Below are 26,648 nucleotides of genomic sequence, written 5' to 3' on the forward strand. Positions count from 1 at the left end.
AACTTCCTGAGCTTGACTCAACAGGATTCAAGAACTGGTGATACACTGTGTTCAGAGACGTGTTCACAACCCAGGGCCCCAGAGTTTTGGTATAATACACATGAGTGAAGCAAAGTTGGCCATATTTTCTGAGAGCTTACTTACCATCTAACTACAAACCTCTACCTGTTTCCATGATTTTTGTTATTTGTTGGAACCTGAGTCCCACTTTGTAGTCCAGGCTAGCCCCACACTCACAGAAATCAGCCTGCTTCTGCCTTGTGAGTGCAGGAATTAAAGCCATGTGCCACCACACCTGGCTAGTTTTATGATTTAAAGTTCTTAGGTGTTGCCAGGTAGTGGTGGGCGCACACCTTTATCTCCAGCACTCAAGAAGCAGAGGCAGGTGGATCTCTGTGAGTCAAGTCCAACATAGTCTACAGAGCGAGTTGCAGACAGCCAGGGCTACACAGAGAAACTTTGTCTTGAAAGACCAAACAAAAACGTAGCTGTTTTGTGTTTCGGAATTGCAGCAGCAGCCGCCAGAGCTGCTTGCTCTTTTACCTGAGACTGCAGGTGCTCTGAGGGAAGACAGACTCCCACTGGGCTTTCTACCAAGCTGCGGGACAGGACTGTCAGTGGGAGGAGTCAGGAATATGCCACTAGCTGATGGCTGACACCTGTGACTCTGAGACTCTTGCCTTTGCTCGAGTTCACCTTGGATTGGAGTAGTGTAATCTGGGCTGCAGTTAGAGTGTATCCTGTGGAAGGAGAGGAGGTATCTCCTTGGTGTGCTCTCAGATAAGCTTAGTCCAGGGGCAGTCCACAGCCTTCCGCACACTGTACCAGTCTCTAGTGGACCGCTCCTCAAGTCAGAGCTGCTGGAATCCGTACTTCTACCTTGACAAGATGTAAATACAAATTTTGACTTGGGATGTTTGAATTTATTAAGTATAGGGAGTACATGCAGGACATGGTTGTGCATGCCTTTAATCCCTGCACTGAGGAGGCAGAGGCCAGCCTGGTCCAGAACAGCCAAGGCTACACAGAGAACCCTATCTCAAACAACAAAAAAAACAAAACAAAAAGTATAAAGGGTATAGAAAGAACACAGTGGAAGGATGTAGAATTATAAAAAAATTTTTTTTGAGACAGGCTCTCACCCTGATTGGCCTCAAATTCATGGGTGATCTTTCTGCCTCAGCCTGCTTTGTACTGGAATTTGGAATGTGTGACATCACATCATTCTAAAATTTGCAATGAACCAAAAGTTGACTAGTAAGTCTCCATTGTATGTAGGAAAGATTATGTCTCAAAGAAAACAATGATAATATCCAAACGTGCATTCTGTGGGCAAGTGTTTAAGATTTAAATTGGCTTAATGAAGTTGCTTCATAGTTTATTCACGTATTAGTGTTCTAATCCTTAAAACATGAGGATGTGGGGGCTAGATGGGAGGTGAAGAAAATGGGAGGAGTAGAGGGGGGATCTATTTTCAGTAAAAGGGGGAAATAAAAAGACAGCCTGTCCTCTCCCCTCACCCCATCTCATCCCCCCCACTTCCCGCCTTGACTCACCCGCAGCACCGCCCTCCACCTGTAGAGGGCGCGCTTCCGCGACCGCCCTCTCTCCGAGGCCTGAGTCAGCGGGACTTGGGAAGTAAGGGGGCGTGTCCGCGCAAGCGCACTGATGCTGGAATGATGGCGGCCGCGGAGCGGGTGTGGGGAGCAGTAGCTGAGGTCGCCCGGCTGTGCAGGCGGTAGGTGTCGGCGCCGGGGCCAGCAGTTCCCTGTCGCCGCCCTCCCACGCGGAGGGGACTGGTGTCTGATGGAGGCTTGCCCTGGCTCCAGAGCCCGAGGCCCGGCCACCTTCTACGAACGTCCCTTTCCCTTGTAAACCCCGTGGGGATGTGGCCCCGCAGGGAAGAACATTCCCGGGTAGTTCCCTTCCCGTTCCTGGGAGACACATCCAAGGTCACGGCTCGGAGGGAACCCACGGCTCAGGCCCATGCCCGCCGTGTCCTGTTCCTCCTCCAGAGCCACCCAGGTTCTGACTTCCTCAGACAGCTGTCAGTCCCAAGTGCGACTCCTGTAGAAAAGGGCCTAACTGTATGCTGATGGTTACCCTCAAGTTTCAAACGCATTTCAGGAGCCAGGTACGTGGGCCCACCCCTGTGTCATCCCAGCACTTGAGAGGTGAAGGCAGGAAGACCAGGACCTGTATTATATGAGGCCACTGTCTTAAAACTCCTAAATGCATCTCATAAAAATAGCGGATTAACAAAAGGGTTTTGTGGGTTGCCCCCTTCCCCCGTTTCGATGACCTTTTTTGATTGTTTGTTTTTTGAGACAGGGTTTCTCTGTCTAACAGTCTTGGCTGCCCTGGAACTCGCTTAGTAGACCAGGCTGCCCTCGAACACAGTGAGATCCGAGAGCTGGGATTAAAGTGTGCGCTACCACCGCCCAGCTCGATGACTTTTCTTGAATTACTTTTCTCCGGGTCTTTTAGAATTCAAACCATCCTGCCAGAGTACACTTTTGATTTATGGACTCTGCTGCTTTTTTTCGGGGTTAAAGGAGCAGTACTGGAATGCCAGGGTGTTTCCAAATCCTGGAATATTCACTCCATTCACCTAATGGGTTACTTCCATTCACTTACTGGTTACTGCTTAGTGATAACAGCTGCCATTTACTGAGCACTTACTGTGTGGATTGATAGGGGCTCTTGAGGGAGAATGATCTACAGTGCTCTACATGCCTTTTGTTTGGAGTGCCTTTATTAAATATACAGCAAACAGTAAAAGCATAAGACAGCAAGCAGCAAGAAGGCAGAGCGTCAGAGCAGACACACCATCCAGCAGAACATACTGGGGAAGCCCTGAACACCAGCAGTTACCTGGGGACTCTGGTGGACAGAGGAGGTCCAAGGCAGAGTATCTTCTCCTGGGTATGACTTGTAATTAGCATTTCTATCCTAGGCGTTTTTGTATCCTGTAAACAGGAGACGAGTCCTGTGATTTTCTTCCCAGCTCTGTTCAGGAACACTGGTTTTACTATCCTGGTCTCAAGGGCATGATGTTTTTCTCGTGGGCTGTTTTGCTCTTCTGCTGTTCCTTCCCCAACAAGGGGTCTTGGAGAACAATTTTAAGTAAACACTTGAGGCAGGTGGATCTCTGTGTTCAAAGCCAGCCTGGTCTACAAAGCAAATTCCAGGCAGCCAGGGCTACACAGTGAGACCTTGTCTCAAAATTTAAAAAACAAAACAAAAACTGAAGTCAGGGATGGAACATTTTTCACTACTAAAAATGTCCTTTTATTTCCTTTTCTAGCAGGAGTTATTCTCAAAGCTCCCTCTGTTTTCACATTAATGGCACTATGAAAATACCCAGTCAGTGTCCACTATCAGAGAGAAATGAAGTGCCACCCTGGATTCATGTTTCCCATCACGCATATAGATTGGTGGTTGCCCTAGTAGTTGGTGTAAAAGCGCTAGTTTGTGTTCTGTTAGACCTTAGACTGGGAGATGTTGAGATGAAAGTGAGTGTCCTTAATCTTCACTGGTTCCTCCAGGACAGCTCCTAACTTCAGATTTGGGAACATTTGTGTTTAATGAGATACCATGGGGATAGAACTCAAGTCTAAACACAGTTCATTTTTTTTCGTGTGCACCTCACCCATAATGGAAATTGTATGCATCATTTTTAGTGGATTTTGGCAGAACCCTTACATGAGGTCAGGTATGGGATGGGTTGAAGCTTAGAATACTAAAGATTTTTGCGCAGGGGTGCTCGCTCATTCATTCATTCATTCATTCATCTCCCCCCCCCCCTCTTCCCAAAGCTGGGATGCTCAAACCAAGGGCTTTGTAAGTGTTAGGCCAGCACTGTACAGCCGAGCTGCATCCCCAGCGGTTGCTTCATAACATAGGTGGCCTAGTTCTCTCCAGGTGACAGTGATATGAGACAGAAAAGGGGAAGCTTTTCATTGTATACATTGTTCTCCTTACCTGTTTTTTAGCCCTGTGACTCTGCTGCACTGTTTTTAAATAAAAAGCCATCATGTATGTGGCTGAGGGTCTGGGGCTGCAGATTTAAATCAACTTGTCAATCCATTTCTGTTTCTGATGCCCGGATGTTAGTGTGTATTTCTAGTTACCAACCAAATGGGTTTCCATGTGGTTTTGCCAGCATTTTTATTTTATACATATGAGTGTTTGCCCGCACATGTGTGTGCATGCCATGTGCATGCCTGATGCCTAAGAAGGTCAGAAGAGGGCTTTGGATCCTTGGAACTGGAGCTGTGGACAATTATGACCTACCATACAGATGCTGGAAACCAACCCAGTCCTTTGCAAGAGCACCATGTGCACGTAACTACTGAGCATCTCTCCAGCCCTTTACCTCTGTTTTTTAATTGTTTGTATTATTTGCCGAAGTAGAAAAAATGTTGAAGATAGAAAATGGGAAGTTAACTCTCTAATCATTTTTATTGCTGGTTATGTTTAAATCTTAGCTGTTTATATACATACAAGAGAAGTATAGATTGACTTTTAAAGGTCAGATTGCTTGCTGGGTGTGGTACTCATGTCTGTGATTCCAGAAATAGGGAAGCAGAGGCAAGAATATCACAGAAGTTCCTGAAGCCACTGGCTACACAGTGATACCCTGTTCCAAAACAACAACCAAACAGATTAGACTCCTTACTGTGTCATCCATTGTTTGTTTTACTGTAGGGTCTGCCATGTGGTGACTCCATACACCTTTAAGAAACAACCTCTGCATCAATATGTGCGAAGACCACTTTTCCCGATGCGTGCAGCCTTGTCTAACACAGGTACAATTTCACCTCTTCAGAGAAAATTTTGTTACAGAAACGAGTGGAACGGTGTTAGAGTTAACAGTCATAAAAAAACGGGATTTTAAAGGTTTCTTTAAATTTTTTTTATTGCATTTATGTGTGTGTGTCAGAGTGTGCCACACTGCATGTGTGGAGGTCAGAGGACTGCTTGAGTCAGATCTTTCCTTCCACCATGTGGGTTCTGGGGATTGAGTGTAGCCTTGGCAGCAAGCACCTTTACCTCCTGAGCCATCTTACCAGCCCAAGAATTTGTCTGCCTTCTCTTCAGAGGCTTATAAAAAGGATCCAGTGATTTTTTTGTTTGTTTGTTTGTTTGCTCCCTCTCCATGGTAAAACCATACTTTACTGTAATTAGTCAGAGAATATTATTATCTGTAGATGTATGAAATCTCTATGTCTTGTAAACACAGTTTTTAGAACATGAGTTGCTAAGTAAATGATTTCCAAGATGAAATATTATAAATAAGAAGTTATAAGTAGATTTGTGTTTGAAAGAATCATGTGTATCTTAAGCTATTACTTTCTCTATATCTATGGGAATATCTGTACAACTGTAAATTCCTGGCTTTTATCCAAACCTTCTAGAGTCTGATTTTGAATGTAATTTGAAATGTGAGTACTGCAGTGTAGTTGGGGAAGCTTAGAGAAGCATGGCTTGATGTGGTCACGGATTAGCGTCTCTCTCTCTCCATGCTACCTTGCTTACCCATGGCCGTGTTCTGGGGTAAGGCTGAGGGTGGCTGAGGGCATGACTCGAGTCAGGAAGAGGTCTTACCTCTTCTGTTGACTGGAGATGAGGAATGGTTGTCTATGGCCTCCTGCATGCTTTCTTGAATCTCAAAACGCCTTAGATGTAAATACTGAGTAACTCAGCAGGTCAGGCCACTTGAATTGGTTAAATTTTGTGGGACTGCAGTTTGTGGTTTTCTCGTCTTTTCCTGTTGGACACCCAGTGATTTCAGCCTTTGACAGTTCCTATCTACGCTGTGCAGGAGCTGCTGCCTGCCTGTTTAGGGACCTGAGCAGTACCGCTCCCCAAAGGAAGGAAGTATTTCACATCAGTCTTTATCCTGTCCGAACTCAGGACACTTTCAAAAGTGTCCATTGGATGCTTGAGCTAGGAGTAGATTTATTTATGTTTTATTTTTGAGGTTGTATTTTAATTACAATGTTTCTCCCTTCCCTTTCCTCTCTATAAATCCTCCATATACCTCTTTCTACTCTCCTTCAAATTCATGGCCTCTTTTTTCATCGGTTGTTATCAAATGCATATATGTATTTGTATATACATATATATTCTTAAGTACAACCTGTTAAGTCCATATAATGTTACTTGTATATGTGTGTTGTTGTTCTTAAAATACCTAATTAAACCAAATTTAAAATACAATTGGTATGATTTTGTTGAGTATCTATTCAGATTAGTATTGAGATAGCTTATTTATGTTAAAAGAGAAGAGTTGTGTGGGGATACTGTATTTTTCTTAATTTGTACTCCCCCAGTGTACATAGATTGTATGGGTTGTTTGGTTTGGTTTGGTTTTTTGGAATCTTGCTAAGATTCCAAGGCTAGCCTGGAACTTGCTGTGTAGCTGGGACTACCATGAACTCAGGGTCCTCTTGCTCAACCCTCCCAAGCTGGGGCTAAAGGCTCTGGTCAACTACATTTATCTGAGTCTAGCTTTCAAACAAAATTTTGTTTCGTCTTTGTTTTTACACTTATAGTTTTATCCTTGGGTGTTTCTAAGACCTTTTCTGTAGACCTGATTTACCCCAGTGTACTGAGCAGGAGAAAGCCAGGTTAATCTTTCAGATTCAGTAGAGTGCCTAATGAGTATGATGACTTTAGTTACCAGTACATTATTAAGACAACAAAACATGAAGCTAGGCTTAGGTAGCCCACACTTTTAATCCCAGCACTCTGTAGGCAGAGACAGGCAGATCTCTATGAGTTCGAGGCCAGCCTGGTCTACATAGTGAGACTCTATCTCAAACAAACAAACAAACAAACCTACAGAAAATGACTGGTTCAGAACAGAAAGTAGTGGCAGTCTTTCTTTAAAGTTTTATTTCAAGTTCTGTTCTTTATGAAAGCAGATTTTTCTTGGTGGGAGGCACAGGCCTTTTAATGACATGCCTGAGTATCAAAGTTCAGGCATTTTAACTTATTAGGATTTCTCTGAGCAGCTTGGAAAATAAAGCTTGTGCCCCCCCCCGCCCCCCCCCCCACCCCCCGCCTAATTTTTCTAACTTTTGTTTATCTAAAAAGGAGCACTCTGGGGGGCTGGAGAGATGGCCCAATGGTTAGAGCACTTGATGCTCTTGCAGAGGCTAGGTTTGATCCCCAGCATCTGTGTGGCAGCTCCCAGCCATCCATGATTCCATTCTAGAGGGTCTAATGGCCTCTTCTGGCCTCTGCAGCACTGCAGACACATGGTACATATACATGCATGCAGGCAAAACATTTACACATATAAAAATTTTTTTAAAAAGCTTAAAAAAAAAGAGCACTTTGTTGTCTATAACAAACTGTTTTTTTCTAGTGTAACACTCTTTCTCTTTTTTAGTACGATTCATGTTTATTCAAACACAAGACACTCCAAATCCCAACAGCCTAAAGTTTATACCAGGAAAGCCGGTTCTTGAGACGAGGACCATGGACTTCCCCACACCAGCTGCGGCCTTCCGCTCCCCCCTGGCCAGGTACAGTTTCCCGCTGGCTCTGAGCTGGAAGCACAGGGGCCTCTGCAGTTTAGGCAGCCCTGCAGAGCTAGTACATTTTGTGGGTAGACTGATTTTAGAAGAGTTGAGTTGAAATTAAAAACACTTTCTCCTGGGGAGTGTGTTTGACAGCTCAGTAGTGTGAATACTTAATTTTTTTTTTTTAAATTTTTTTACTTAAGAAAGAAGTTAAACAAATGGGTATGAGTTTGTGTGGCTGTGTGAGTGTGCTTATACACCAAGTCCAGAGAGTGTCCCTGAGTGTCCTCTCTTACTCTTCGTCTTGGTTTTTCAGACAGGGTCCTTCTGGGAACCTGCTGGTCACTTACTTAGCTAGACTGGCTGACCAGAAGGTCCTCAGGGTCCTCTGCTTCTCAAGTGCTGGGGTTACAGGTGCATATTGCCATGCCCAGCTGTTTGCATGTCTGCTGGGGATCTGAACTCAGGTCCTCTTGCGAGTGTGCCATGTACTTTATCCACTGAGTCGTTTTCTCCAGTACTTTTCAGAATCTTTGGAGATGGGAGATGGGCGTCTCATGTAGCCTAAGCTGGTCACAAGTTAGCTGCGTAACTCCTGGTGCCTCCACTTCCTAGTGTTAGGATTGCAGATGGCTGCCACTATGCCCCGCTTAAAACTCTGATTTTTCAAGAACTATGAAAAGGTGCTCTGTTCATTTCATGAGGAAGAGGAACTAAGTTTTTAGGTTTTCAGTCAGAACCATTAAGTGATGATGGTTGTCAGATGTGGCATGACCTTTTAAAATCCATTCGGACAGTTTCTTAGTTCCTGAGAAGCATGTTACATGTGTGTCAGAGTAGTACATGAAGTACACCAAGCCTCTCCTGAACCTATGGCCAGAGAAGTCACTTACATTGAGAATCACTACAGTCCACATCAGCTAAGGTTTTGCTTGCTTGCTTCTTCTCCCTGCTCCCAGTCCTCCCGTCTATCTTTCATCCGTCTGTCCGTCCTTCCTTCCTTCCTTCCTTCCTTCCTTCCTTCCTTCCTTCCTTCCTTTATTTATTTGTGTGTGTGTGTGTGTGTGTGTGTGTGTGTGTGTGTGTGCCAGAAAGTGATTGACTCCATGGCCTCTTACATGCTCAATGTGTGTTTTGCCACTGAGTTGCACCCTAACACTAAATGAAATTTCTGCCCTGATACTGCTTACTGAGCACATTTAGAAATCAGCATAGGTAGCTTCTGGTACATGATCTGCATTCTGTATACCTCATTGAGGGCAGGCAAAAGTGAAGCCCAGAAATAATTTTTCAAATTTCTAGCTGATAAATATGTACAATTTTTCTGACTTAAACATGCAGTTTCTCAGAATACACTTTAGAGCATGTATTTTTCATATTTTTGATACAAACAGTTGGAAATGTATATATTATAATTTAATGCACATACCTGTGTGTATGTGTGTAAAACAAGTGTTTGATGGGTATTTCCATCCTTTGCACTTGTACAGTAGGTAATAGCTGAGGTGGTTAACAGCACTTGCCACTCTTGCAAAGGATTTGAGTTCAAGTTTCCAACACCTAGGCAATTCACAACTACCTGTAATTCCAGCTCTGAGGAGACCCAGTGCCCTCTTCTTGCCTCTTCAGACTCTGCACTCATGTGCATACACATAGGCACACATACATACACATAAATAAAGTAATTCTTTAAAAAGTAACAGGTGAGAGGCATTCTCATTTTTTTTTTCATTTCTTTTTGTTATTTAGTTTAGTTTTATTAAATATAATGAAGTCCTTATCACTATTTAATTGATTTCACAGCTCCATACTATGGTTTTTGTTTTGTTTTGTTTTTGTTTTTTGTTCTTTTAAGAATATAACTTCAGGAACCACACATTCTTGCAGAGTTTGCCTAGGGATGTATATTAGTCTAGTTGCACACGCATGCATGCAAGCAGAACACTCACACATATAAATAAGTCTAAAAGCTAACATTTACAAAAATATACATATCTTCTGTTTGTGTGTGTGTGTGTCTGTGTGTGTGTCTGTGTGTTTTGCAATACTGGACATTGAATCTAGGGGCCTTGCATATGCCAGGCAGGAGTTCTACCACTGATCTACAGCCCCAGCCCAAGACGTAACATGCTGTTAAGTGAAGAAACCAACTTGCAGAACAGTGGTGCAATGTGATAATATTTATTTAACCCTCCAATAAAAACAGCGCATGACTCCATGAAAGTTCCTGGAGAAATATGCACACCAGAAGGACAACCTAGGATTTTAATTTCTTTATTAATTTGATTTTTAACTTTTTAGTGTTTTTGCTCTTTGGAGATGGGGGTCTCAGTAGCTCAGGCTAGCCTTGAACTACTGATCCTTTTGCCTCCATCTCTTGAGTTCTGAGATTAGAGACTATGCTATGATGCCTGTCTTTAACCTTTTATTGTTGAAATGTTTACATCCACAAAGAGTTAGTGTAGCCAGTGTGGTGACACAGGTCTATAAGCCCAGTGCCCAGGTGGCATTAGAAGAACTAGGTGTGTGAGGCCAGCCTTTGCTGCACAGTGAGGCCTTCACTTAAAAACACACACACATACTCACACACCAGAACGAGAACAAACAAACAAGAAACCCAAAAACAAAACACAACTTCACTAGGGATTTTGGGAGCTACACGATAGAGTTCTCACTTAGCATGAATTAGGCACTGGGTTCATTTTTTTGTTTTGTTTTGTTTTGTTTTTTGGTTTTTTTTCGAGACAGGGTTTCCCTGTGTAGTTTTGCGCCTTTCCTGGAACTCACTTGGTAGCCCAGACTGGCCTCGAACTCACAGAGATCCTCCTGGCTCTGCCTCCCAAGTGCTGGGATTAGAGGCGTGCGCCACCGCCGCCCGGCTCAATTTTTTACCACCACAAAAAATGTAGGAAAAAAAATTCCTGTTTTTTGTATTTCGGTGAGTTTATTATCTGCAACTAAGCAAACTGGTCTTGTCTTTGCTGAGCTATTGTAGGGAATGTTTTTGCTAAGCTCCTGAGAGAGGTCAGCCTGTCTTTTGTCTTCCTGGAACCTGGCACTTAGAGGTGCCAGATATCTGCTGAGCGAGTGAACAACTGTCTTACTTCAAGAAGGGTCTCAGAGCTGTCTTTCTGGGCCTCTACGGTGCCCTCTTTTTCATGTGAAGATATACTGCATTTTTTTCATGTCCCACAGCCTTTTCACTGATTGCCAGGTGGTGGACATGTTTGGGGGTAGGAGGCCGCTCTTCAGATTCATATGCACTTTTGATAGGATAAGAAGAAACCAAGTCCTCGTGAATTAATAGCATTTTAACCAGGGACAGTCCGTGGAGGCTCGGTAACTTTTCTCCTTACTTCTGCGTATGTTTCTCTTCTTTCATGACTCTTTCTTTTCTGGATTCACAGGCAGCTATTCAGGATTGAAGGAGTGAAAAGTGTCTTCTTCGGACCAGATTTCATCACAGTCACAAAGGTACAGTAAAGAGTATAAAGGTAGACTAGCACAGCCTTTGAGCTTTTTCTGAGTCCAGTGCCCTCTTCAGAATTCTCACTGTTTGGGGTTTCAGTTTTCCCTTCTTTGGTTTTTCGTAGATAGTCTTGCTCTGTAGTCCAGGCTGGCCTGAAAATTGTGGCCCTCCTTCCTTGGCCCCCTGTTGTTGGCATTACAAACATGTTCCCCCACTCTACCCTACCTAGAATTTTCATTCTTAATGTGCTAGGTCACATTGTGATATTAAAAATCTCAGGTGAGGAGCTGGAGAAATAGTTCCACAGTTAAGAGCACTGGCTGCCCTTGCTGAGAGCCAGTTTAGATTCTTGGTGCCCACATGGCCACTCACAACCATCTGTAACTCCAATTCCAGGGACCTAGTGCTCTCTTCCAACCTCGGTGCGTACCAGCCACACACATACTACATAGACATACATGCAAGCAAAACATTCATGCACATAAAATTAAGTAAGTAATACATAAAAAAAAAAGTCAGGTGATGCTTACTTCTTAGATTTGTCAAGTTAATGAAAGACATTTTCTAGCGACAGTTAATTAAGATCCAGGTATAACTGTAATTCGGTAGCCTCATCCCTTCAGATGAACCTCAGCAGATTCAGTGCAGTGTCCAGGATTACAGGGCTAGCCCACTACAGGATGCAACCTTGGCAGGACTAGAGTTCCAGCTTCCAGGTTACTAGAATAAAATTTGTCTGTTTGTGTGTTTGTTTCATAAAATTTAAAACATTTTTAACAATTTTACTATTTGTGTGTGTGTGTGTGTGTGTGTGTGTGTGTGTGTGTGTGTGTGTGTGTGTTCAGGCATGCACATGGAGATCAGAGGACAGTTTACAGGAAGCAGTTCTCCTTCCACCATGTGAATCCCTGGGATGGAACACAGGTTGCCAGGCCTGGTGACAAGTGCTTTTACCCACTGAGCAGTCTGCTTGCCCCTAGTAGTAATTTTACTAACTCTTTCTGTGAGTTGATGGAGTAAAAAGGGAATTAAGTCCATACTATGAACAAATTACATATGTGTCTGTCATATGCCACAGTACACACACCCTCTCTGACAGGGGATATGCTTACTCATTCTTTTGAGGTGCACATAAGACTAATTTCAGATACATGTGAATATTTGTAAAGTTCACTATCCCAAAGCAGTACTGTGAGCTAGGCCATGGTGATGCTTGTCTGTAATCCCAGCATTCAGGAGGCAGAGGCAGGCGGGTTTCTGAGAGTTCAATGTCAGTCTGGTCTACAGAGTGAGTTCCAGGCCAATCAGAGCTGCACGGTGAGACCCTGGATCACCAGAAAATAGAAAAGTTTCTCAAAAGATCTGAGGTGGTAGTCTGGATTTGTTTTGCACTTGGCTGGAAATGCAACATGTTTCTTCAACATGATTATAGGAGAATGAAGAATTAGACTGGAATTTACTGAAACCAGATATTTATGCAACAATTATGGACTTCTTTGCATCTGGCTTACCCCTAGTGACTGAGGAAACGCCTCCAGGAGAAGCAGGTAGTGTTGTGCTGGGTAATTGATGCTTATCTATATTTTATTGGATTTCCTACTTCATTCACATTTGCCTTGATTTCAGAAGAGACTGGAATACAGATTTTTAAATGTTTTTATTAGAATATATTGATTATACATAATTGTGAGTGTCATTATGGCGGTTTATACATGAGTGTAATGTATCTGATCATAATCGCCCTCTGTCACTCTTTCCTTGTGTCCCTCGCACGCTCTCCTGATGGTTTTCTACCCTTTCCCATCTAACCTGCTTCACTCTCATGCTGTGCCTCCCTGTCACTGGTTTTTGACCAGGTACAACAGCAGATCTGACTTTCTTCTATGGAGCTGGCCTCAGTTCCAGTCAGGGAGCAGTTGATTACCCCACATCAGGCTTGTCACTGTTTCCCAGTGGGCACATCTGGCCTGGCTAGTCGGTGGTGTAGCACATCCACAGCTGAGTGAGATGGTTGACAATTCTCTCCCAGCAGCCTACAACACAGTGCCTTGTGGCCCTGTGAGCTAGCCAGAAGGGAGGGAGCTTCAGCAGGAGGATCTTACCATCTAGTTCTTGGGATCAGCCAAGAGCATGGGTATTTTGAATGCATTTGGCTAGGGAACAATTATAGATGGAACAAAACTTCGTATGTACTTTTTTCTCGAATTATTTTTGGTTTTTCAAGACAGGGTTTCTCTATAGCCCTGGCTGTCCTGGAACTCACTCTGTAGACCAGGCTGGCCTTGAACTCACAGAGATCTGTGTGGCTCTGCCTCCCGAGTGCTGGGATTAAAGGTGTGAGCCACTGCTGCCCACTGTTTTCTTAAAACTTGTGTGTGTGAAAACTAAAGTTATGCAAAACTAAAATTTTTAATTATGAAAATTTTTGAGAATTCAGAAAAATCATATATTAGGCATGAACTTGCTTCCACTTAGATTTAACAGATGTTAGCATTTTCAGGAAGAGGGTGTTGAGAAACAAATAAATGTAAAATTTTCCATAGTCGCTTTAGACCCATTTTTAAATGAAATATTAAGGACACAAACCAGTGTGTGGTGGTGCACACTTACCTCAGCACATGAGAGGCAGAGGCAGAAATATTGCTGTAAGTTCATGGCCAGCTTGCTCTATATGGCAACTTCCAAGCCAACCAAGGCTTTTTACTGAGAACCTGTTTCAAAAAAGCAAAGTAGGGGGAGGAAGAGAGGGAGAAAAGAGAGAGAAAGAAAGAGGTAATGTTCTATATCTACCCCTCCTGCTGCTGAGTGTGAGCTTGGCTGGTTTGTATTTTACTGTGCTGGTAAGCTGAAATGAATGGGTAGAATTGGTGTCCATTCTTTTTCTTGTTGTTTTTTAGTGTTTTTGAGACAGGATCTTGCTCTGTTGCCCAGGTTGGCCTGAAATTTATAATCCTGCCTCCTTCTCCATGCTGAGGTTATGGGTATGTACTCCATACCCAGTTTCTGGGTCTTATTCTTAAACTTCAAGTAATTTGTATTCTACCACAGCTTGCCTTTCACTGATTACAGTCTAATTTATTTATTTTAAGCACTGTTTTAGTCAATTGGAATGAATAGAGTGCAGTGAATTTGTCCTTTCACTATGGACATTGCTGGTTCCAGTGTGTTACAAATGCTGCTGTGAACATCCTGGTGCAGGCTTCTGTGGACTGTTCTTCACTCTGAGCTATTTGTGCTGATGTCCATTACAAACACTGTTGCCATGGACACACTGCTTCTGTGTAGGGAGCTTGGGGGGCTGTAGAGTTTTCCTACAGGGAAGCAGCAGCTGTGCTCATTAGCAGTGTGTAAGAGTTTCTGTTTTCTTAGACTTTGTCATCACTCCATGTCTTTTTTTTCTTTCCTTTCTCTTTGTCCCTTTGGAGACTCCTAGAGAGCTTGACCTGCATTCCACTACCAACCCAGCTCCCACCTCTTTTGTTTTCCCCATCTCACCTCCTGAGACAGGATCTCCGTTTAGCCTTGGCTGTCCTGGAACTTAACTGTAGACCAGGCTAGCCTTGAACTCATAGAGATCCGACTGCCTCTACCTGAGTGCTGGAATTAAAGGTGTGCACCATCATTACCTTCGTTTTGCTTTGGTTTTTGAACCAGGGTCTCACTTTGTAGTCCAGGCTGATCTCCAACTTGCTGTGTAATGTGGGCTGGCCTTGAACTTTGAATCCTCTTGTCTCAGCTAGGTTTTTATGAGTGTGACCACTGCCTAGCCAGCTACATTTATTTAAACCAGAATGTCTTAGTTAGGGTTCTATTGCTGTGAAGAGACACCATGACCACAGCAACTCTTATAAAGGAAAACATTTAATTTCGGCTGGCTTACAGTTCAGAGATTTAGTCTATTATTGTCACAGCAGGGAGCATGGCAGCATGCAGGCAGGCATGGTGCTGGTGAGGTAGCTGAGAGTTCTACATCTGGATCAGCAGGCAGCAGGAAGAGAGAGATGGACCTGGCTTGAGCATTTAAACCTCAAAGCCCGCCCCCAGTGACACACCTCCTCCAGCAAGGCCACGCCTCCTAACAGCGCCCCTCCCTGTGAGCCATGGGGCCGTTTTCATTCAGACCACCCCACAGCATGTTAGCTCTGAAGTGGTATCTTATTTACTATCTGTTCCTTTGTTTGTTCCTGCAGTTCCAGGGATTGAACTCAGGGCTGTGCACATCTAGGCAAGCTCTCTCCCACCGAGTCAGTCCTCTTTTTACTTTAGAGGCTGGGTAGTTCACTCTATAGTCCAGGCAGACCTGACTTACTGTCCTCCTGCCTCTGCCTCCTGGGGAGCTGGAATCACAGGTCTGTGTCACTAGGCTGGTAGTGTCTTGGTTTAGTTTCATTCTTGTATTGACCCTGATCCTGACGGTTTCTGTATCTTGTATCACTTTATAAGCTTTCCATGTCAGTAGATTTCCTAGTCATTTTCTTTTTTAAAAAGTGAGTCTTATGTCGTTTTTTTTTTTATATTGATTTAGTAGATTTAAAAAAAATATATTCTAGGGGCTGGGGATTTAGCTCAGTGGTAGAACGCTTGCCTAGCAAGCACAAGGCCCAGGGTTCGATCCTCAGCTCCAAAAAAAAATATTCTAGGTCTATTTCTATTTGGGAGATTGCTCAGTCAAGGATCTGACTGAGTACAGTCGTCTCCAGAACCCACATCATAAAGCTGTAGCGGGTACACTCGTAATCTCAGCACTGGGGAGGTGGAAACAGGCTCCCTAGCCAGCCATCTTAGCCTACTTGTCTCACTTGTACATGCACATCCCCATCACACATGTACCTGCACAAACACTGTGCATGCGTGTGTGGGTGTGGGTGGTGGAGTGTGTGTCTGTGTGTGTTCTGGGCTATGAAATAGTTATAACTAATTATTGCTAATCATGGCTAGAGGCTAAAGGTAGCTCAGTGGTGAAGTACATCCTCAGTATATGTGTGTGTGCGTGCACACACACACACACACACACACACACACACACACACACACACTCTTACCACAAAGTGATAAACAAAAGACGTATTTAAGGCCAGGTAGTGGTGATACTTGCTTTTTATCCCAACACTTGGGAGGCATAGGCAGGCAGATTTCTGTGAGTTCGAGGCCAGCCTGTTCTACAGAGTGAGTTCCAGGACAGCCAGTACAGCTACACTGTCTAAAACAAAACAAAACAAAGAGCAAGTTAACTATGCCTACCAAAAATAAAAATACACAAAATTTGGGCTTGGGGTTTAATTCAGAGGTAGAGCCTTTGTCTAGCAAACATAAAACTCTGTGTTCAGTCCCCAGTACCTCAAAAAGAAAGAAAGAAACCACAAGCTGACTGGCTCAAATACTCCATCAGAAGGAATTTATCTCATAAGTGTGTTTAGAAGCAAGGATGTTGCTCAGGGTTAGATACTAAAACAGTCCAAAAGCCAGCAAGGCGAAGCTCTACCAAGATCTTTTTATAATGAGCCTATTTTCATGTACTGATCGAAAGACTTTCAAGGGACTCTAGGCGTGAAGTGTGGATCAGGTAAAGCCTGATCTCACCTGTGTAACTTTATACATGGAAATGTACACATGCTTGGAGGAAGCCTGTACTCTGTAGTAATGGGGACGGGGAAGGCAGTTTAGGACCTGCTGCTCTAAGAGACTTCAACTTCATCCTATTTTATTTCTTTTATGAAAATGGACTCAAAGGTTAGTACAGCTTAATATAAACTACTTGTGAGGTTGTCAGGAATTTAATGTTTATTACAGAACAGCATGGAATCTCTCTATTTTTTCACAGATAAATACATTTCTTGAAAAAAGATTACATATTATATACAGGCATTGGTAAAACTTACATATAGCTTTACAGAATTCAAGCAGTGGCCAAGGATATAGCTCAGTGGTAGAGTACGTGCTCCGTGTGCAAGGCCATAGGTTCCTCCCAGCACCACACATAAACACACTCACACACACATACACACACACAGACATGCACACACATGATAAAGCAAAACCAAAACGAAACACCATTCTTGGCTCAGATTTGTAAAGTTTCCAGAAGGCCTACATCTGTATTTGATACAGTTATCTTGAAAAATGACTAAATGAAGAAGCTGAAGATTAGAAAGTAACTTCCTCAGTAGCCGTGACTTTCCATCTCACAGTTACGGTGAAATCGGGTGACATGTCTCTGTGCTGCTCTACGGTCCTTGAGAATGTTAGTTTGCTCCTCCCAGGCCCCTCCCTCATCTCAGCCCCAGCTTGATCAGGTTCACTGTAGGATTTATTCCCTGTATTACTGAATAGTAAGTCTCCATTTTCCCTTGGTCTGTCTTTTGTGAACCACATGAGCCATGTCACCTTACCAAGACTGTGTTCTGTGGTTTTTTGTTTTTTGTTTTTATTTTGCTATGTTTTGGATTTTGAGACGAGGTCTTGCTAACTCAAGCTAGCCTGGAGCTCACTGTGTAGACTAGGCTGGCCTTGAATTTCTGTGATCCTTCTGTATGTGCTTGAGTGCCACTGTGCCAGGCTGTGCTTTGTGTGAAAAGCCTTCTGTTTTCATGCTTATATAACTGCACACCTCTCTCTCTTGATTTTTTCTAGTTTCTGAAGAAGATGATGAAGTAGTGGCAATGATTAAAGAACTGTTGGATACTAGAATACGGTATGTGTTAAAACCTCCTCACGCTGCCGCAATCCAGTACTGCAGAGACAGCTCTCATTAAAGCTGCATGCTTTCACAGGAAATTGGAGCAGGCTCCAGATAAATAGTCAGTGTAGACCAGCATAAGTCATCACCTCAACTGAACTGAAAGCCTGTGCCTCAGTATTCAGTCACATCTTTAAAACTCAGAGTCGTGTAGGAAAGAACTTCATTTTCGTGAGCATTGTGAAGAGAATAGCACCTTTGTAGCAACTGCCCAAATAAGAATAAAGACAGGAGCCAGCCAGGCATGGTGACACTCGCCTGTAGTTCTAGGGAAGCAGAGGCAGGAGGAGCTCTGTAGCTGGAGAGCTTCTCTCCAGGTGCCACCAAGCCCCTGCGGTCCCACAACCCACGTATAAAATAATCACTCAGACGCTTATATTACTTATAAACTGTATGGCCGTGGCAGGCTTCTTATTATCTACTTCTATCTTAAATTAACCCATTTCTATTAGTCTATAACTTGCCACGTGGCTCGTGGCTTACCTGTACCTTACATCTCGCTTGTCATGACGGCATCTGGCAGCTCTCTCAGCCTCCGCCTTCCACTTCCCAGAATTCTCTTCTCTGCTTGTCCCACCTATACTTCCTGCCTGGCTACTGGCCAGTCAGTGTTTTATTTTAACCAATCAGAGCAACACATTTGACATACTTGAACATCCCACAGCAGAGCTCTATGAGTTTTAGGCCATTGTGGTACACACAGTGAGACTTTGTCTCAAACACAAAACAAAAAATAATGAAAACAAGGCTAAAAACAAGACTAGTGGACAGCCTGTCTCTACTTTTCTCACAGCAGACCAGAAAGTCCAGGCTTTGAGAAAATGTTTTCTTCTTTAGGTATTTTAAGAAACAATTTAGAAATTTAATAATAAGAGGCTGGCTAAGTGACAGAGTGTGGTGGCACACGCCTTTAATCCCAGCACTCAGGAGGCAGAGGCAGGAGGATCTCTGAGTTTGAGGCCAGCCTGGGCTACAGAGCAAGTTCTGGGACATCAGGGAGACATAGAGAGGCCCTGTCTCAAAAGACAAACAAACAAACCTACTGATTTTATCTTGAAACTGAACAAAGAGAAACTGAAGTAGATTCTTAACACTGGAGATATTGCAACTGGTGTTTAAGAGAGGTGATTCAAATGGGAAAGAAAATAAATGAAAAGATAAGGAATTTCTGCAAGAAGAGGATTCTGTAAGAAAAGAAGAGTACTAACAATACAGTAAGTGAGGAACTCATCAGCTCCCATTCCTGAGCTGAGACACAGCTGCAGAGGAGACTGGTGTTAGAACATAGAAGAGCAGTAAAACCCAGATTGAAGCACACAGATAGGAGGAATTTGGGGAAAGAAAGAAAGCACAAGGTATCGTGCATGCAGAAAAGCACATCTGGTGTCTCAAGAGTTAATTGTATAGAAGCAAGAGAAATGACCTAAATAGAAGGTGAGTGTGAACGAAAGTGTTCTGAGTCTTGACATTATCTGAGACATGGTAAAAGTAATCATTTGTAGTAGAGTCAAAAATATGAAGTAAGTATGTTGGAGGTGACAGCGAGCCATGAAACATTATATAACAAACAGCTCTGTAGAAAAGAGGACAGACAAAAGAGTGTTTGGTCAGTGCAAAAGAATGCAGATTGGAAACAAATGGCAAGATGATGATAGGCCTGAGGTTTTGACAGATACATTTAAAGGTACATAGAATGGCTAACACTGGATGAAGTTGTCAAAATGTGAGAAAGCCAACTACATGCTCCTTATAAGGGTTGTACTGCTTCAATATAAGGACAGAAATATTGGAAATGAGAAGCTGGAGAAAGGCATGGCATTGAGACAGTGAAGAGAGGAGAGCTACTGAAGTCACACAGACGCCAGAAGACAGTGTACCCGACACCTGTCAGTGCCACCACACAATGAGAATACTTGCTACCCAGGTCATATTCGAATCATCTAATAACACAGATTCAAAATTAATGAAGAATATTTGACAAAGATAAAAAGAGACACAAATAACCCACAGTTATATGAGGAAATTAACACCTAACAAAGCACAAAAAGTAATTGGGCAAGAGAGAGTTAAAACTTATTATTTTTATTTACTTATTTTCAAGACAAGGTCTCACTATGTAGCCCTCGCTGGCCTGAAACTTGGTATATATGCACCAGATAGATCTCTGACTCAAGAGTGCCATTTGCCTCTGCCTTCTAATAGTTGGAATTAAAGGCATAAACCATCATTCCCAAGCTAAGCTAGAGTTTTGAACACGTGATTAACAATTGACTAAATGTTGACACGTATAATATACTTGGCAAGAATGAAATAGAATTTTCATGTGTACATGGATTGTGCACTAAAGTAGCTTGTATGCATGTTCATAAAGCAGCTCTTAGCTAGTTTCAGAGTTAAATTCATTGAGAATACCAGGTTTTGTTATTTGGTTCTGGGGGTTAATCCAGGGTCCTGAGCACTTCATAAGCATGTACTCTATAACTGAGCCTCTCCCCCATCCTGGGAATACTGTTTCCTGACTACAGTGGAACTGAGTGCTCTTCAGAATGGCTTATGATTAGGCTGCGGATGTAGTTCAGTGATAGAGTGTTAAGAATACCAAAGGCTGAAGTAAGGTGAGGTGGGGTGTGGTGGGGTGGGGTGGAGTGGGGTGGGGTATAATGAGGGTGACAGAATAGGTATCAGTCTAAGTCAACACAGAAATCATGGTGGATACTTAAAATGGGATAATATGGGGCCAGTGGGATAGCTCACTGGGTTAAGTTACTTGTTGCCAAGTCTGGTGACCTGAGTTTCATCTCTGAGACCCACATGGTATATTGAGAAGACTGACTCCTGAAAGTTGACCTGTGGTCTTCATAGGCACACAGCAGTATGTACATACCCCCAGAACAAATAAATACAATAAATCAAATTAATTAATATCTGCATGACCTTGGCTAGGCAGGTTTGTTTTGTTTGTTTTTATTCATGAGGATACAAGAAAATTGGGAAAATCAAGGAAAAGACAAATTAGACAGTAGTAAAAATTATGCCTTTCTCATGAAAAGGCAGAATAGAAGATTTTGTAGCAAATAGGGCTTACAAGATGGCTTAGTGAATGTAGGTACCTGCTGCTAAGCTTGGCAATCCAAGTTCTTTTTTTTAAAGATTTTATTTAATTTTATTTTCTGTGCCTTGATGTTTTGTCTGCATTCATGTCTGTGTGAGGGTGTTGGATCCCCTGGAACTGAAGTTACAGATAGTTGTGAGCTGCCATGTGGATGCTAGGAATTGAACCCAGGTCCTCTGGAAGAGCAGCCAGTACTCTTAACCACTGAGCCATCTCTCCAGCTCTGGCAACCCAAATTCTATTCCAGAACCCACATGATGGAAGTAGAGAGCCAGCTCCTAAATTGTCCTCAGCTTCCACATGCATGCTGTGGTGCATGTGTACAAGCACACACACATACACAGAACAAATGTAAAAATGTGTGCAAGCACACACACATAACACAAAACAAATATATCAAACAAAATTAAGAGGGCCGAAGAGATGGCTCAGTGGTTAAGAGTATTCACTGCTCTCATAAAGGAGCCAGATTCAGTTCCAAGCATCCACATGGTGGCGCACAACCACCTGTAACACTAAATTCTAGGGGATCTGATGCCCTCTTCTATCCTCCAAGGGCTCCTGTGCCTATGTGGTGCACATACATATACTCAGGCACACACACTGACACATAAATACCTTTTTTAAAGTTTTTTTTTAAAGATTTTGTAATGTGTATGACAGAATATATAAGAACTACAAATAGACAAGGAAAAAATAAAATAGAGGCTGGAGCAAGAACATGGCAAAAGACAGTGACCAGACAGCCACTAACTATGGAAGAGTGGAGAGTGTACAGCCTTTTAACTCATTATAAACTGTCACTTCAAATCCATTGGGCGGCTTCATCTGTTTTGATTGACACCATTGGCTGGTGAGAACAGGAAGCAGTGGAGTGCTCACCTGGTCTGGGACATGTAAGAGTGAGTAATTCTAGGAAAATGTTTGGTATTGTTTAAATCTAAATAGTTACAGTTTTGTTGAGTGGGTTCTAACCCTATAATTTAGGCTGGCTTGGAACTGAGTTTGTAGCCTAGTCTAGCCTTGAACTCATGGCAGTCCTGCTTCAGCCCTTCAGTGCTAGGATTACAGACACGAGCCTCCACTCCTGGCTTATATTCAGAGTCCTGCTCCAGGAGTTTTGCCCTCAGGTGTATGCCCAGTCATAATACCTATCCACATCAAAAGATGCCCAGATGAATCTTTATAGCCACGTTATGTGTGTAGGTCAAACACCTATCAACAGCAGGATGGATAATCAACCTGCCGTGTTAGTGTAGTGGAATACTGTGCAGCTGTGAGATGGGCAGGCTCTTACCATACTCAACAAGACTGAGTCATACAGAGAGGAAAAGTAGCTGGATACACACGACCGGTTGAAAATTAGAAATCGGGGCAATGAGGATGCTCAGTAGGGAAGTCAAGTCTGCTGCCCTGAGTTCCTTTCCCAGAACCTACATGGAGAAGGAGGTGACCCTGGAAGGTTTCACCTGACCACACGTAGACCATGCACCTGCATGTGTGCGCGCGTGTGCGCACACACATGCACACACATGCACACACACACAGATTAATAAAATTTTAATTATATTTAATCAAAGTTATGGGGCTGGAGAGATAGCCAAGATAGTATTTGTCATGTAAGCATGATGTCCTGAGTTCAGTCTCCAGAACCCACATTAAGAGAGCTGGGTGTGGGATGTGTGTTTGTAATCCCTGTGCTTGGGGCAGAAATAACAGCCTAGTAAATGGGTTCCTATTCAGTGAGAGACCCTTCCTCAAAAACCAAGGTGGGTAGTGCCTAAGGAACAGCATTCAAAGTTGGCTTCTGGCTTCTGCACTACACATACTCATGAACCCTGATCCATGAACTAACACACACACACACACACACACACACACACTCACGCACGCACGCACGCACGCACGCACGCACGCACAAAACAATGAAATATCTTGATCTTTTTCATTGAAGGCATGCCTCTTTTGGTTTTAAATATGTTCTGAATGTTCTGTGGCCTCAGGCCTACTGTGCAGGAGGATGGGGGTGACGTGATCTACAGAGGCTTTGAAGATGGCATCGTGCGGCTGAAACTCCAGGGCTCCTGTACCAGCTGCCCCAGCTCCATCATCACCCTGAAAAGCGGGATTCAGAACATGTTGCAGTTTTATATTCCAGAAGTGGAAGGTGTAGAGCAGGTAGGTAACACTGTGGCAGTTTGGGTTTAATGGTCAGGGGGGACCAAGTCTATAACCTATCTTTACTTGGGAAAGCTCCATAGGTGGGTCTGTTCTGATTGCTGTAGGAAGGTGTTAAAAACACCATGCAATTATATATAGATGAATATAAGAGGGAAGAAACTTATGTAATTTACCAACTTATTATTTTTCTCTTACTCTACTCCCAATACCATTTTTTCTTTTAAGATAGGTCTTGTGTGCCGGGCAGTGGTGGTGCACGCCTTTAATCCCAGCACTCGGGAGGCAGAACCAGCCAGATCTCTGAGTTCAAGGCCAGCCTGGTCTACAGAGAAAGATCCAGGACAGGCTCCAAAGCTACACAGAGAAACCCTGTTTCAAAAACAAACAAAACAAAAACAAAAACAACAAAAGATAGGTCTTGTGTAACCCAAAATGACCTTAGACTCCCTATGTAGCTGAGGATGGCCTTGAACTCCTGCCCCCCAAGTGCTTGGATTGTAGATGTGTACCACCACACCTAGCCTTTATTAAAATTTTTTATTACATTTGTGTGTGTACATGTTCATGCTTGTGTGGGTGTGCACACTGCTGTGCATGTACAGGGAGAGGATAACTTGTGGAATTGGTTCTCTCCTTCACTTTCTGTGCATTACTGGGATAGAATTCAGGTCATCAGCCTTGGCAGCAAGTGTCTTTACTCCTGAGCCATCTTGCTAGTTCCAGTTTTTGTTTAGTGAGACATAATTTCTCTCTAAAATCTAGACTGGCCTGGTGCTTGTTATGTACTCCAGGTTGGCCTGAAACTCACAATCCTCCTGCTTCAGCCTTCTGGAAGCTGGAATTACAGGCATGCACCGCCAAGGAAGCACACTGTTGTACAATGAAAGTTGTCCACAGTCTGGCTTTGGCTGTGGCGTGTTGGAGTTTTTTGTCTCTAAGGTGTAAGGTTGTCATGGTGACTGACTGCAGGGATGCTAGCTAAGAAGCAGGCCTTAAGGAAAGGCTATCAAGGAGGAGATGGTTACGGAGGCCAGAGATTTGAGAAACTTTGTGAGTGACTCTGTGGCTTTAGAAGGTGTCTTCTTCCAGTTGCCTAGAGAATCATTTATCTCTGAGTAGTATTAAAGGCTGGCCTTTTGGTCCAGGACAAGCCCATCCAGTGGCTGTTTTAGTTTCTGCTGTGTTTGCTTTAAGTTTTGAGATGAAGTTTTACCTGCTGCCTGCCTAGTCTTGAGCTCCTGGGCTAGAGTGATTCTGCCACAGCCTGCAGGCAGCTGGGACTTCTGTGCCCACTGTGCCCTGCTCATCAAGATTTGTTTTTACATCATTACTCCCTCCTCCTTCATCCCTGGTGCCTTTTGAAAAAAGAAAATAGTATTAGTTGGAGACCAGTAGATAACAAAGAGGAAGCATTTTTATTCACATGTCCAGGGTGGGTACAGAATTGACTGGTTACAAACTTTAATTGCCATGTAATTGTAGTAGGTGTGGTAAGGAGAGAAACATTCCATAGCTTTCTATAACCCTTCCTTTTCAGAGGTGTTGGCCTTTATTACCCAATAACTCATCAGCCCACAGAAGGATAGTCTTTTCTTTTTTCCTTTATGTATTATTCCTTACCATTTTTCTTCCCTGAAAGTCTTCATATTTCTTTAGGTTTAAAATAATTTTTATTTGAGTAAAATCAAAATAGTTTATAGTATTTTTTTTCTAGTTTTAAGTCCCCCTTTTAAAAAAAAAAAAAAAACAAACTCTTTCTCTGGGTGTTGGTGGTACACACTAGCCTGGAACTCATAGAGATTTGTCTACCTCTGTCTCTTGGGAACTAGAGATAAAAGCATGTGTCTTCATGCCCTGTTGAAATTTTTTTAAATTACATTTATTTTATTTATCATGTTCATGTATGTACGTACACACACCACAGTGTACAAGAGGAACCTTGAAATTAAACCAACCTACAGAGGTTCATTCTCTACTTCACCATGTTGGGAATGGGGATCCAACTCTGGTCTCAGACCCAGCAGCAATCTTTATCCTGGTGCCATCTTTCTGCTGGCCCTGGTGGTTTTCTGAGGCAAGGTTTCAAGTTGTCTGGATTATCTTGCTGTGTAACTGAAGCTGGCCTTGAACTCTGGATTCTGTGATTATAGGCATTTACTATCACACCTGTCAGGGTTCATTTTTTGATTAATTATGTTTACAAGAATAATTTAGTTAAACTTATTTCAAAAAGAGGATGCTTTTAAGAACATGGCAGGATGGCTAGACAGGTGAAAGCATCCACTGTGTGAGCCTGGCAGCCCAGGTCCCATCTTTGAACCACTGAAGGTGACAGGAGAGAGCTGACTCCAGAAAGTAGTCCTCCGACCTCCACATGTACAAGGCATGCCCACCACCCTCATCATACACACAATCACACCACCCCATCACACCACCCCATTACACTCCATCACACCATTGCATCACACCACCCCATCATATACCTCCATCACACAGCTCCATCACACCACCCCATCACACCACCCCCATCACACCATCCCCATCACACACACACCTCCATCACACACACACCCCCATCACACCATCTCCATTACACCACCCCCATCACACACGCCTCCATCATACACCCCATCATACAACTCTATCACACACCTCTATCATACCACCCCCATTACACCCCATCATACCACCTCCATCACACACATCCCCACCACATACACCCACACACAATTTTCCAAAAAGATAAAAATAAGTTACATTACTCTTTTCACTGAAGAATTGGAGCCAGTCCTTTTCAGTCTGCCCAGCTAAAACTCTGCTGCCAGAGGCCTCTCTTTTGAGACAAGGAAAAGGGTCTAGTTCTTTTATACATATTTAATTACGTGTATTGTCTTAGGGTCCCAGACGGAATCCTGTGCTTTGGGCTGCTGATGGCTTTACTACTTTTGGGGTGCTGTGCATTGTCTTAGCCTGTTTTAGGCAGGCAAGTGATGTTCAAATCAGGAAAACAAGTTTCTTCTTTTTTTTTTTTTTGAGCTGAGGATCGAACCCAGGGCCTTGAACTTGCTAGGCGAGTGCTCTACCACTGAGCTAAATCCCCAACCCGAAAACAAGTTTCTAACCCTTTTCTTAACTCTTGAATTCTCTTTGTTTTCTGGATTTAGGTGATGGATGATGAATCAGATGAAAAAGAAGCAAACTCACCTTAAACATCTGCATTTCCTTTGGATTTTACTGTACGGAGCCTGTATTAATCTCTGCTATGGAAGTGGATTAATAAAATGTTTCCTTCCTCCAGATGATATAAATATTATTTGCTTCACCTCACAAGTTATTTATACCACCTCGAGTAGTTGTTCACACACGTGGATTTTATCTAGGGGTGTTTTTTATTTTTACTCCTCATCTCTTCTGGTTCTTCCTTTGCACGCTATGTGAAGCAGCTTAAAATACGTTTCCCATTTAACTCATTTGCCTTTTTTATATGCAGAAATAAATAGGAAGAATGCTTTTACAATATCCTAAAATGACTTAGATTTTCCTATGAAATATCCAAAATTATTTTTTACTGCAGTTTTTTAGAAAAAAAAGGCCAGGTAGTGGTGGCACACACCT

The 26,648-nt window shown here is 43.0% G+C and overlaps 1 protein-coding gene across 3 annotated transcripts; it reads left to right on the forward strand.

Moving 5' to 3' along the window:
- The first annotated feature begins 1,624 nt into the window (after positions 1–1,624).
- Nfu1 (NFU1 iron-sulfur cluster scaffold) lies at positions 1,625–26,344 on the forward strand. Of its 3 annotated transcripts, none has more exons than XM_036182670.1 (8): positions 1,625–1,738; positions 4,711–4,811; positions 7,403–7,538; positions 10,943–11,009; positions 12,437–12,551; positions 17,635–17,695; positions 22,856–23,030; positions 26,198–26,344. In XM_036182670.1, exons 1-8 carry the CDS (start codon positions 1,677–1,679, stop codon positions 26,240–26,242), a joined length of 762 nt encoding a protein of 253 aa, XP_036038563.1. In that variant the 5' UTR covers positions 1,625–1,676; the 3' UTR covers positions 26,243–26,344. The 3 variants fall into 3 exon arrangements, with proteins under 3 accessions (XP_036038563.1, XP_036038564.1, XP_036038566.1); XM_036182671.1 differs by lacking the exon at positions 1,625–1,738 and adding an exon at positions 1,792–2,134; XM_036182673.1 differs by lacking the exons at positions 1,625–1,738; positions 7,403–7,538 and adding an exon at positions 1,792–2,134.
- Positions 26,345–26,648: the final 304 nt, after the last annotated feature.

This window comes from Onychomys torridus, chromosome 3 (genome assembly GCF_903995425.1).
Source record: "Onychomys torridus chromosome 3, mOncTor1.1, whole genome shotgun sequence".
Classification (NCBI taxonomy): domain Eukaryota; kingdom Metazoa; phylum Chordata; class Mammalia; order Rodentia; family Cricetidae; genus Onychomys; species Onychomys torridus.